The following is a 13656-nucleotide window of genomic DNA, read 5'->3' as shown; positions in this document are numbered from 1 at the left end:
GACTGAATACAATTAAGTTATGCTATACACTGCACCCCTGTTACACAACTGCTCCTCCCATCTATCTAATGCCAGACTTGAGATTATAATTTATGATAGTGACAGTTAAAATAACAGGCAAAAAAAAATCAGCATTTTTGTGGTTAGGTTCAGTGAAAAAGTGTTTTTAATTATAATATCGTATAAGCTATCCGTATTCAAATCTGAACCATCAGAATAATTCAAATTCGCTTTAACACCCAAGATTTGATATTTGCACACTCCTATATATATATATATAAAAAAAGAAGTGGATGGCACTATTTACCTGAAAAAGGATGTATAATGTGCCGAACAATACTATAAATACAAAGTGGCATGCAATAATTTAAACAGTCAAAAACTGACCGAACTACACATTACTAGCAGTTATTTTCCATTTCAAGGATAAACAGCAAGCCATTTAATGAGAATGGGCAATCTATCAGTGCTGAAGGTCAACACAGAAATGAGTGAAGCCAACAACATACCAAGATTAAAACACACTTCTATTTTTTATGCAGCTGACTGCCACTAGTTTTAACTTAGTCGAGACATAGAAAAAAAATGTTCAAATTAACAGACAATATGTCTGGGCACTGCTTACTAGCTTGAAATATACTGCAGCGACTAATGTATGTGCTTACACTCAGAAGCGCGTCTTGCAAAACTTATTGAGCAATATTAATGTGCACTGTCATTGGTGCACGAAGAACCACCTCTGATCAATACACAGTTTGTTGTGGTTCATGGAAAATACCACCCTTCAGTCCCTACACCTCACTGGCATTGCACTCATCTCTGAATTCTTAATCTCACAAAGTAACAACAAAGAATTTGCAATATTCTGCCAGAAGCCTCTTGTGCGTTAAAGCATGCAGCCTTTCATTCAGCAGCGGCAGCGCATGAAAGAACTAGAAGCACCAGTGAGGACCTGCAAGCATTAATGGAAGTCACCTGTACCCACAAAATTACTGCACACGTCTAATATCCCAGTGATGAAGTTTGTATTTGCACACATTAATATGCTTATTTTTAGCTAAGCTCTGAAGCAGCATACATGTAGTATTAGGTGTCCCAGCGTTTTTAAAAAAGACAGCTCCCAAGGCAGGGGTTCTCAATCTTTTTTTTTTTTTGCCTCAAGGAGCCCCAACAGCACCCAACATGTGTCAAGAAACCCCCTCCAATCAGGCATTATAATCTTCGCAGTCGGTTGGTGTTGCTTGTGAATAGACCCTTTGTGCTTTCTTCAGCTGTTTTGTTCACTTTTGCAAGTATCTGTTTGTTTTGTTGCTTTCAACAATCAGTTTTTTATTAATTGCCCACATCTCATTTATATCTCACATGCCCGCCCATATCGCACACGCCCACCAGAAGTGTCAATTAAAAAGTTGCAGATCACCTTGAAAAAAAAAAAAAGAAATAGCCGGCTGAAATGGTAGCAGTAAGGTACCATTAAAGTGGCATTTTTTTTCACCGACCCTAAGAGAAAGCATGTTCCATTCACCATGAAAATGCCGAGAAACGCAAACTTCGTATATGGCCTGGTTAATGCGCAATTCTGCTGTGGAATCGTAGCTCAGTCACAATGCTCCCCACTGTACACAAAATAAACCCTCTTAATAGTGTGGTTTTCACTTCTACATTATATTTGTTGCAAGGAAATGCTCAGAATCAGGCACATACTGAAGTTAGCAAAGCATTTCAAGGAATTCATGCCCTTGAAATAAAACCTACATTTACTGTCAATTACTAGCTTAGCCAAATACGGAGCTTGTACTTCCCGGCATTCTCGCGGTGGATGAAATACTGCAGCACCTCTTTTTACTCTAGGTAATTTGGGGCAAACCCTCCGCCACTTTCCGACAGCTTTTGACAGCATTGCTGCAGAATGCTACTGTCCTGCTACATGCTACATGGTGTTGACCTGCCGGTCATGGCAGCATGACAACAGAATGCCGCTATTCCTTGCACAAGAGCATAGAAAAAGGTTTAGGTTTATAGGGGTTTAACGTCCCAAAGCGACTGAGGCTATGAGAGACGCCGCAGTGAAGGGCTCCGGAAATTTCGGCCACCTGGGGTTCTTTAACGTGCACCGACATCGCACAGTACACGGGCCTCTAGAATTTCGCCTTCAAGAAATTCAGCCGCTGCGGAAGAGCATAGAAAAAAAAATAAACAGTGGACTTACGTGTGCACCAGCAATAACAAACCACCACTACGGAAAATACAGCATGGTGTTCTACCATAGGCGAGGGACACAGAAGCAAGCCATGTCGCAATAGGTGCACCCCCATAGCTTTAGCTCTCGAGCGACACAGAGGAGACAAAAAGCCTCATAGACAAGGAAGCAGCTAAAGTACAACAACTGGTTCAACACCCCTCTAAAAGGGTGTACAGCACACCAGCTAGCTAAACACCAAAAAGCAGTAAAAGAAAACTGCACGCTCACAGTGAAACTGGTCCATCACTGATCACATGAGACGCCAGACACGAAACAGTATACGCCTGTTTGCGTAACGCACAATGAACACAGACTCAAACGGATATGACCAAAAAAAAAAAGAGACAAACAAAAATGCACTGTGCATGCCCATGCAGAACAAAAAAAGGAAGGAGCGAAGCATTTCTTACATTCCTGATTTAGCCGTGAATACGACTAGTACTGACCCCTGAATGGGTGCGGGAAATTGCCTGCCATCAACGATGCAGCTGCCCCACCAGGAAATCCTGCAGGGTAAAAATGCAGGGAAAAGCTCCGTCAGTCGCCACAGGAAGGAAAAAAAAATCCGCAGCCAGCAATGTTAACATATGCTACCTTTAGGCTTCAATGCACTGTCATATGTTTGAGTCCAAACACAAGGGGGGGAAAAAAAAGAAAGTATGACATGAGTCAAAAGCAACTTCTCCAGGCTTAAATGCGGTATGACACCCGAATAACACGCTCTTCGGAGTACTGTTGTGAAGAAACCTGTTGCGGTTAACATTAATACCGCTGGCACCTCTGTCAGACAGGCAAATTTGCAGTGAATCCTGCTCCCTAATCCAGAGAACTTGAATCATCAAGCAAATGCTGGGTTTCCCCCTAAATGGGCGCATGTACTGACTGATGTACATGGCTAAGACCAGAGTCCTTCAATACTTTTTCCGGCTATGAAACCTCTCCATAAGACAATGGGAGAGCTTCGTATGCTGCTCAAGGCTCCTGCAATACATTGCCACACACTGCAAAAGGGCATCATCCGAGGAGCTTGGCACTGTTCCGCCTCCACTGGAAATTTGAAGGTGCGATTCTATAATCGTTGTGCTTTGTGTGTTCAGGAAATACAATCTGTGTGTGCAGGGACTATGTACAGCCCTTATTGGGTGCCCACATTCCCTTCCGGCTACAGAGGCACAGCGCAGTTCCCTCAGTGGCGGGTTCGAGCTCAAAAAAGCAGTTGCCGCCCGTCATCTGTGCACGCAGCAATGAGATCTGGAGCCAAGTGAACCATCAGAATGTGCACAAAGCTGCTGACCCCTCCTTCCACCATAACGGTAAGTTGAGGTAAAGTGACATTAACGATGAATTTTGATTTTTCGGAGATTTTTTGCAGTCCATATACCTCATTTCACACATGAGGTGCAACGCTGTGAAAGGCACAGAAGAAGTCCGCATGAAAAAAATTAAGGAAGCCATGATACTCTGGGCTCGTTTTGCAGCCGAGTGGTCTAAAACATGAGGAGGCGACACCGTGTCGTCAGCAATAAAAGCACATTTAGTCAGGCTCATGGCAAATGTATTGCGCTAAGCCTGCAGGCAAAGCATTTACTAGTTTTTGCTCACCACGAGGAATGCACTGATTTTTGATCAGAGATGTAGGTAGCACAAACAAGAGCGCTAGCTTTTTGACAGCTTTGCACCTCTTGTATGGAACGGAGTACAGAGAGTCAGAAAAATCAGTCATCAACTCTGCGTCCCTTGCCCCTAGAGAAAGTGTTGAATAAAGACTGCAGTTTAGTCTTCACTTCTAACTGGCAAACACAGAGAGCTTGTACGTATAGGCAGGAGACAAGCAGACTAACTTGTGGCTAGTACAGTAGAATCTCGATGATACGAATTTCAAGGTAACACGCAAAATATTCGTATCATCCCGAATTCGTATGATCCAAAACAAGACAACTTCAACATGAGAACGAACACAAAAATGAACCAAACTTTATTATGGCGAGCTATTTCCAGCCGAAAAAGTCCGTAATGCTTGTCTGAACTTTTTTGCCATCGATGTCGCGGACAAGCCCCGCCTGAAATGCATAAAACCGTGCAGCGGTTTCGTCGCTCACGCTGCCGGCACTTACGGTGCGGCGCAGAACGTCCAGAGCGTGAAGAGTCTCTCCCGTTGACGGCGGTTGATCACACTCGTCGGCGTCTTCACCATCGCTGTCAGGTTCATGTTCGCCATCATCTGCTTGCTCGCTAACCAAGTCTTCAATAGACCTTAGCCCGCAGGTCGCGACGTTGTCGTCCGCGGTAACGAAGTCTCGAGCCGAAGCTTCAGTTTCCAAGCTGTCCCAGCCATCAATGGTCAAGTCTTCATCTGGCTCTTGGCAATCTCCCGCGGAGGCCGCATCACGCCCGATGGCAAATCCGCACTTTCTAAAACAGTTTGAGATTGTCTCTGGAGTTACACTATCCCAGGACATAGCTATAAAGTGTAAAGCATCCAAGAGGCTGATCCGCAAGTTGGCTTCTTTGCGGTCAATTTTTGCCAGCAGACGCCTCACTAAAAGTCCTTTGAAATGATGCTTCACATTTCGTATTATCCCAGCGTCCAGTGGCTGCAGGTGGCTCGTAGTATTCGCCGGCAGGAACCTGACTGTCAGGTTATTGAACAACATTTCCTTTGGGTGGGCAGAGCACTGGTCCATGAAAAGCAAAATTTTCCGGTCTCTTGACGCCATTTTGCGATCAAGGCTTGTCAAAAATTCGCGGAAAAAATCTGCAGTCATCCACGCCTTTCGATTGCCTTTGTAAATGACAGGCAAACGTTCCGCCGATCGGAAACACCTCGGTTTCTTGGACTTACCGATGACGGTAAGCTGGAGCTTCTCGGATCCATCCGAATTGCAACAAAAGAGTACTGTAACTCTCTCCTTGCTCTTCTGGCCGCCCTGGCATGCCTGTCCTTTCACACACAAACTCCTCTCCGGTTGAAGGTTGTAGAAGAGGCCCGCCTCGTCGGCATTGAATATGTCGCGTGGCGCGTAATCTGAAATGAGCGCCGGCAGCGTGTCCAGCCACTCGTCAACAGCTGCCTCGTCCACTTTCTTGCCTTCACCTGAGACGACCCGGTAGACAAGTCCGTGCCTCTCTTTGAAGCGGTGCAGCCATCCGCCAGACGCTTGGAAACCTTCAATTCCAAGCGCAAGTGCGATGCTGTCGGCTTTTTCACGCAGCACCTTGCCGTCCACGTTGACGCCGGCCGCCGTCACTTCGCGGAACCAAGTCAGCAGGACCTCTTCCAGCTTGACATGGGTCGCCGTTTTCGCCTGCTTGACGTTCACACCGAAGTGCTGCGCATTCTTTAAGATCACCTCTCGCTGCCCAACAATGGTGCAGAGCGTCGACGGCGCTAACCCTAGCTCTTTCGCTAAGTCGACGCGCTTCTTCTTGGGGTTTTCGTCAACCTTCTTCAGCACCTCAAGCTTCTCCTTAAGGGGAGACGCGGCTCTTTAAGATCGAAAAATCGCGAAAAAATCGGTTTTCTGAAATATTTTTTTTCGGAATCTTCAGGTTCTGAAGAGCCTGTTTCTCAAATATTATGGTCCTCTGACCGGTATTTATCATGTTATTAAATTTTAAAGTCAGTACAACGACAGTGTTCGCTCATAAAAAGCCCTCAAAATTGGACAAATTCAAACTCGCGCCCCGTCGCAACGGCGCAACGGAGCGCGGCCATTTTGGTTTCGTTTTGAAGCTGCGTTCTTCTGCTATCAATTTTTTAGCGGGAAACAGTTCTCCGTCTGGCAACAGTGGAGCTAGCCCGCTGCAAAAAAATACAAGCAAGCGAGCGCCATTGGTGCTTTTGCATCACGTGTAGCAAATCCTGCCTCCCGATTGGACGCCGGGAAGCGGCGTCTGCTGGACAAAGAAGCGTCGTTCGCCATTTCGAGCGGAGCACCGCGCTACTGCCGTGTCTACCTCGCGATGGCTGGAGGAAAACGGAAGTTTCGAACCGCTCATGCCTTTGGCAAAAAGCGCAAACGGCGGCCGCAGACACGCGAGGAGCCATCAGACCCGCCAGCAGCAGCGACGATTCCCACGAGTCAGTGCGACGCAGCTACGGAGGGAGCGGTGACGGCGGGAGCAAGCGCTGCATCGGCGCCCGTTGCGGTGCCGAAAACAGTGCGCGTCGACACGCCAATGCTTTCCGAAGCCGAAAAAATGGCAATTGATCTCCACGCACAAGAAGAAGAGCGACGGCTTTCTGCGATGTCCGCTACCCGCCGCAAGCAATCTATTTTGGGAGGCATCGACGAGGCGCCGGGAGACGGGACGGCGTTCACCGTTCTAAGCCTCGCAGCCGTGAACGAGCTTCTCAAATGCGTGCAGTGCACTGTGTGCCGTAGTCCTGTGACGCTGTCAAAGAAGGGCCGTGAGTACGGAATTGCAGTCAAACTCGTTGTCGAGTGCGATTCTTGCGGAGAGCTCAAGGCCGGGTGGAGCTCGCCGAGAGCAGGTGGGAACGCGACGTGCAACCCGTTTGAAGTGAACGTGCTCGCGACCCGTGCCGTTACGAGCACAGGAAACGGTCAAACCGTCCTCAATGACATATTTTCGGCGCTAAACATTTCGCGACGTGGTTTGCACCAAAAAACGTATCAAAAATACGTGAAGAGAAAGCTGAACCCTGCCTCCCTGAATGCTGCCACGCATGTGATGAGCGAATGTGCGGATGCCGTGAAATCCTTGTACGGTCAGCTAAACTTCGGAAATCCCGGCAATATTGCAGTTTCCTATGATGGAACATGGCTAACGAGAGGCCATTCCTCGCACATCTGTGTGGGAACAGTTATTGAACTCTTTACCGGGTATGTGCTCGATTTTGTAGTTCTTTCGAACTTTTGTTTAGGATGCGAACTGGGCCCGAAAGAAGGTGACCCTCGCTATGAAGCATGGCGAGCTGGCCACCTGTGTCAAAAAAACAGCTCGAGCAAGCCCGGCCAAATGGAAGTGGAGGCTGCGAAAGTACTGTTTGGCCGATCACTGGATAAGCATGGACTACGGTACACAACCATGTTGTGCGATGGTGATAGTCGTGCATTCAATACCCTGCATGAAGAACAAATTTATGGCTTTGTGGAAATCGAGAAGGAAGACTGTATTAACCATATTCACAAACGCATGGGTGCTGCCCTGAGAAGTCTACTGCAAAAAAACAAGGGAGACGGCAAGAGGAGCCTTGGTGGAAAGGGCAAGCTCACAGGTGAGCTTGTCACGAAACTGTCCACCTACTATGGACGGGCATTGAAAGCAAACCAGGGCAACATTGAAGCTATGAAAAATGCTGTCCTCGCAACTTACTTTCACATAGCCTCCACGGACGCAAAGCCAAATCATTCGCTCTGCCCAAAAGGTGAAGAAAGCTGGTGCACTTACAATAAGGCCGTGGCAAAGAAGGAACCTCCACCCAAGCACAGATACAGCCTGCCAGATTATGTTGCAGAGGCACTGCTGCCTATATATACGCGCCTCTCTGACGAGAAATTGCTTGAACGCTGCCAGAGAGGCAAAACGCAGAACTCAAACGAGTGCCTACACTCGGTGATATGGTCACTCGTACCAAAACACAGGCATGCCTCTCTTTATACTGTTGAGAGTGCAGTGGCAGAAGCTGTCACAAGGTTTAACGCTGGCAAAGAGCGTGCCAGTGAGGCCATCCTCAGGGAACTGCACGTGAACAGAAGCAGTGTGATGCGCCAAAGATGCGCCGAGAAGGACCAGCGTCGGCTAGTAGCATCTGACAGGAAGCATGCAGATGCTGAAAACTTTCGGCAGGCAATGAAAAGAAAACGAGGGAAAGAGATTGATGAAGACTATGTGCCTGGAGGCTTCTAGCATAAGATCCTTTGAACTACAAGTCTGAATTTACAGAAAATAAACTCTGGACCTGTTTTCAAACTTCTTTCCTTGTTTTCTCAAAACTGATTTTTTAACCACTGCACACACTGTTGCCCAAGATATCTCCAGATGTGGTGGTCAGATTTGGACAATTCTTGTTGCATTTTAAAGCTTTTGAATTACTCTCTGCAATAAAATAAAAACAATGTAACATTTCTCTTTCCAAATTTAATTAAAATGGAGGGGCTATTTTTCAAAAATTCAAAATTTTTAATGGGTGTATTTCACAGGTCTGTAACTTCTATGTCAGTGAACCAAAAATTTAAATTATGCTATGGTTGCACACTCTGGCTTTTGTAGAACATATAGACATCAAATTTTAATAAATATTTTATGAGGAACTTAATCAAAACCTGGGCAGAATAATTAGTCCTAAATTAATGAGTATTTCAAAATCTAAAAAAGATAGGTAAAAATAGATTGCATATTTGTGTTCACAACATAAAAATACATTAGATATGCTAATTTCATCAATGTATGATAAAAATTGTCAAAGTTAGTTTAAAGAGCAGTGTCTCCCCTTAAAAGAGAGGGCTTTACGCTTCCGCGACATGTCGGCAGCTGCGAACGCTTGCGTCCTTGTCAAATTTGCGCAGTTCACGATGCCACGATACAGCGAAGCTCACAAAGAGGCGGCGAACGGAGAACTGCGGCGGCGGCAGACAGCGGCACAGGCTTCCTGGGAGCAGCTGGCGAGACAACTTTTCGATAGACCAATGAGCTGCCAGCAAATGGGTGACCGGGCACGTGACTCGCCTTTGCCGCCCTTGGTTCGTCAGGCTGCTACAGGCACGATCTGTCTCGAGGGGGGCGCACGCTCTTAAAAAAGAGCGAGCGCGCACCCCTCGAGACCGGCCGTGCTACAGGTTACAAAAGGGAGGTGAGGGTAGGATGGCTAGCGGGATGGAGAGGAGGCAGCTGGAAACCCCTCTCCACATCTGCGTGCCATCAGTGGCTCGGTTTGCGCGCTCGTGCAACGTTCGTTCGTGTATTCCGCGGCGAGGGGTGGAGAGGAGTCAACGGCGGCCGCGGCGGGTGTTCCCCTCTCCTCTGGAGAGCAGCCGCGCCGGCCCGCTCGCATGCGCCGCTGGTTTGCGCGTTCGTATCATCCGCGGCGGGTTCAGAAAGCGTTCGTATCACGCCGAATCTTAACGTATTCTGTACCATGTAGTCCGTTCAAAGCATTCTTTAAATTCGTATCATCCCGAAATTCGTATCAGCCGTAATCGTATCATCGAGATTCTACTGTATAGTTTTCAACTTCCAATGTTTTATCTTGTCTAATGTGTGTAAAGCGTGTCCCACCACATTGTAAACTTCATTAAGTAGGGCTCCGATTAGGGCAAGATATTACTGATACGTATCTTTTGGCACTGTTAAACAGTGATTAAATTTCATGGACTGCAATTTTGAGATAGAATGATGCACTGTTAGAGCAGTTTATGCCAGTAGTCTACTGCAGTGAGGTATTTGTACATCATTAGCATAGCCTTTCTTCCTGCAATCGCCAAACCGGAGGCAAAAATTTTATTTGAAAACTATATGCTAGAAGACATTCGAAAGTAAGCTAATAAGACAATCATGGAAAACTTCCAGTGTTTAAATGCAAATACAGCCAAAATTTAACATCGGCCAGCAATTGCTGCGGTGGCCTAATGCAATCTTGCAAACAGTGGCACCTCTAGTGGCCAGCGCTCGCCCTATACGAAGCTCCGGCAGGAGTTTTAAGAGCGGAAAAAGCATCGAAGGATTCTTCTAAGACTGACCCTGGCAGTGCAGAAAAACAAGAACAAACATTTTGCTCAAAGGGTAACAAAACAGCAGCTTCTACAAGCAACAAAACAACATAATCTCAGAATATGTCGGCAATACAATATCTACAGGTACTGCATGTTAACACTGTCACACACAACTACAGCACAAACATGACAGGTGCAGAAATTACAAGCTGCTAGAACAGAATATTTGCACTCCAACTTTTATTGCCTCCAACAAGAACACACAAGGCAGAAATTAAGCAGAAAGACTTTTGTTAATGAGGAAAGAAATCACTAACTGTTTTACCAAAATCCGCAAAACAAGACCACGAAAAATATGCACTGCCTTTCTGAAACCAATCTTCACAGTGCGACGCTACATGCATTTATCACTAACACAAAATTAATGGCCAATCCACTTATTATGATCATTACACCAATATAACAAATGGTACTGTAGCAGAAAACATCCATACCCTTGAATCCGAGCAATAAAAGATTATTGTGAAGGTGCTTGCAAAAGTGATTGTCTTGGTAAAGCAACAAATTTTACAGCAGCGATTGCAAGACAGTTACGCAGAATACCGTATAATCTCGTGTAAGGACCGCACCCCCTGTTTTGGACAAGATAATTGAGGAAAAAAAATGTGGTTATATGTTTTTTGTTTTAATTTGTGTGTCCGCCGCATTTTCAAAATTAACACCACAGTTTAAAAAAAGTGTGGCCCTTACATGAGTTCATACGGTAAGCAGAGTAATGGGAGGAGGTCCCAAAGAAAGGCTGACAGTATTGCCAGACTAAAATGAGTCACAATAACCATTAAAAAAAAAAATGCAAGGCAGCTGGTGTGCCAATCTGCGTGTGAGGTGAAGAAGACAGAAGAAAAGGAAGAAACGTGCACAGACATGCCATGCACGATGCCAGTACAAAGAAGAGACTGAAAAGTGCCGAAGCAAACAAAAAAAGACAGCCTGTATCCAGACAACCACACAAGCAAATGTTGCAATGCTACACATAAACAAAACAAGTCTAAAAGAAAAAAACTACTTAAGGTAAAAAAAAAAATGACTAAAGTGCAAGTCTGCAAGGTGACCGCACACAGGCTTGGCACTGTAAGCAGTTACAGGTCACAGGTCGGGTGCAGCACTACAGCACGGTGGAAAGAGCAGATGCATGTGAGCTAAGGAATACAAAGCGATGATGAAGCCAACAGCCAAACAAAGAAAACATGCATGCAGCTTCGTGCGCAATCAGCAGCTCAGACACACCACTCAGGCTGGTCTTCCCAAACAGGACAGCTACACAGAGCACAGCCCAGGAAGCTTCACAAGCAGTTCACAAGTTGACAAACACTTTAGGTAGATCCGTGACGGAGGCAACCCGAGGAACCAGGCAGGTTGGGTAAAGAAGCAGCAGGCTGATGGCAATGCCAAGAGAAGGCAGGAGATATCAGGCAGCTTGAGCAGGAATCGCAAGCTTGACAAAGTCAGGAGCAGGTGCAAAATGAGGAAATAAGTGCATCTTGCAGAACAGCAGCAGTGTCAAGGCTTGTGCTATCTAAATGACGTGGTGGAGGTAGCAATGAAAAGGATGCCTGGGATCAGTTGAGGCTCGCAGGAACATTGCATGTAGTTCCCATGCCACAGCAGCACGAGACAGGTTGTCTCAGAAGGGCCCCGAGGAGCCAGGAAGGTAGGAAAGACAGTGTTCATCATGCCATTGAATGCAGCAGCAAGAAACAGAGCAGGCTTGAGGGATGGCCAGGAGTAGGGAGAAGACAGCAGGCAAGAGGAAGGGCTCGTCACGGCTCCGAAGAGGGAGGCGAGGACGAGGTCGGAGAGCACTCGGCCTGACCTGAGGCCTGGGCGAGGGCCGACGAGCTCGAGTAAGCGGCAGCGGCCGCCGCTGCGGCGGCCGCGGCCGCGGCAGCGGCGGAGGAGGGTCCTGCAGCGCCCGGAGGAGGTGCTGCGGCGGCGGCGGCAGCGGCAGCAGCGGCCTGTGGGGTCAGCACAGCGGCGTGGGGGCCCATGGCCGCCATGGGCGGGGCGGCCCCCGGCTGGCTGGCCAGCCGCGACAGGATGCCTCGCTCGGACATCTGCAGCCGCTGGGCAACCGGCGGAATGCGGGCCAGCGTGGCAGGCAGCCGGCTCACATCCGACTTCATGTCGCTCAGCAGCTCCTCCAGCTGGTTCAGCACTGGCAGAGGTGGTCCATCCAGAGAGGAAAAAAAAAGTTGAGCACAGGAGGGGTGGGAAATAGGGGGCATGCTAAAACAGCTGCACCCACATTCCACCAACGCCTAACATGCTGGGTAGAAACACTAAAAATCTGAGCATCTCCTCCAGCTGTTCTTCACAGGCTTTCAAAATGAAGACTATGCCCAGGAGCCCTGATATCAGCTAATGGCGACATCCTACAGCCTTTGAGCAGCCCTCAGCAGTTGATCCGTTTGGCACACGTGGCATGCCATAATCGGCAGACAAAAATTTTTGAACCAGGGAGCATGGCACATTTTCAAAAATAGCGTCTACAAGAAACTTCACTCCTGCATGACAAATGAGCTGCAATTAAGGAAATTACAGCGCACATCCGCCTGAACTAAGATAGACTTATCAAAAACTCCACAAAGTGGACAACCACCCTCAAGATCCTTATCAGCGCAGCCAAAGAGCCACTAATTTAACTGCAAGTGATATCTCAGAAATTCACCTTTTCTTGAGGCTTACCACTAAATATTGAAGACAGCACAGTAATAGAGTTCATCACCCACCTGGCATGCAACACCATCTGCCAGCTTTCACTTTAGATGGAAGAGTCACTGCACTAATTTAATGCGTTCCAAACTTGAATTCCAGAATAAGTTGACTTCATTTGCAGCTAGTGCATGGACTCAATAGAGCTGCATTGTGCTCAGTCTCCCTTTAATAAGATAAATAAATAACAACTGCCCATGAGGCAAGGGAACAGGCCAGGCAGCAGGCAAGACACTCACCCTTATGGAGGACAGCATTTGCCGGCTTGTTCCCTGCAAGGGACTCTTTCGACAAGTGCTGGTGCGATTCCGCAAGGCACTCGAGCTCCGCAAACCTGAAAGCACAAGACGGTGAGGAGTCAATACAGAGAGAGAAGAAAGGAGGCCAGAGCACCTCCCAACAGGTGAAGCAATCTTTCAAGTAGCCGTTGTCATTAACCATTCTACCGTATAAACGCGTGTAAGGGCCACACTTATTTTTCCATATCCGAGGGCCAATTTTCGGGGTGCGGCCCATACACGCAATGTGCAAAAAAAAATTCTAATCAAAATACACCAATAAGGGAATGACTGGCATTTATTATACGTTCAATCATCACTCGCGGAGTCTTCAGACTCCAGGCTGATGCTGTGCTCTGGTGCATGCTCATCCCACAAGAAGTCTCGCAGCATGTCCGTTGTGAACGCGTAGCCGTTGTTCCGCACTTCCACCACATAGCGGAGCAGCTCTTCTTCCAGTTCGGGAAACTTGCACGGTTTGCCTCGGAAAGCACGCTTTTTGCAGCTTGTGTTCTTCAATTCATCCTTCATGTTGCACCATTGTCGGACGCACTTTGCATAGTTAGGCCAAACCAGAATTACGTGCACTAGTGGTGTGTGGCCATTGTTTTGCATTCTTATCGTCCACCTGCCATCTAGGTCACATGATGTTGTGGCCCGTCACCACACCTGGCAGGTTGGTGACGGG

General features: G+C 47.3%; 2 protein-coding genes across 10 annotated transcripts in view; one reads left to right on the top strand and one right to left on the bottom strand.

The window, feature by feature from the left end:
- Nucleotides 1-13656, bottom strand: part of Mi-2 (chromodomain-helicase-DNA-binding protein Mi-2 homolog) — a 59128-nt gene that overhangs the window by 2413 nt on the left and 43059 nt on the right. For 4 of the 9 annotated variants that reach the window (XM_089574519.1, XM_089574520.1, XM_089574525.1 and 1 more), the window contains exons 29-31: nt 12930-13024; nt 11792-12133; nt 2653-2748 (exon numbers count right to left, since the gene is read on the bottom strand). In XM_089574519.1, the coding sequence (XP_089430645.1) occupies nt 2678-2748; nt 11792-12133; nt 12930-13024 (508 nt within the window). In that variant the 3' untranslated portion in view covers nt 2653-2677. The remainder of the gene's footprint in view (nt 1-2652; nt 2749-11791; nt 12134-12929; nt 13025-13656) is intronic. The other 5 variants (XM_089574521.1, XM_089574522.1, XM_089574518.1 and 2 more) reach the window with 5 other exon arrangements.
- LOC149364566 (uncharacterized) lies at nt 6065-8701 on the top strand. Its single transcript, XM_089574526.1, has one exon. The coding sequence runs from the start codon at nt 6206-6208 to the stop codon at nt 8114-8116; it is 1911 nt and encodes a 636-aa protein (XP_089430652.1). The 5' UTR covers nt 6065-6205; the 3' UTR covers nt 8117-8701.

The sequence above is a fragment of the Amblyomma mixtum genome, chromosome 2 (genome assembly GCF_055824585.1).
Source record: "Amblyomma mixtum isolate Tamu chromosome 2, ASM5582458v1, whole genome shotgun sequence".
Lineage (NCBI taxonomy): Eukaryota > Metazoa > Arthropoda > Arachnida > Ixodida > Ixodidae > Amblyomma > Amblyomma mixtum.
The sequence above is the reverse complement of the archived record's forward strand: the minus strand, read 5'-3'. Positions and strand labels throughout refer to the sequence as shown.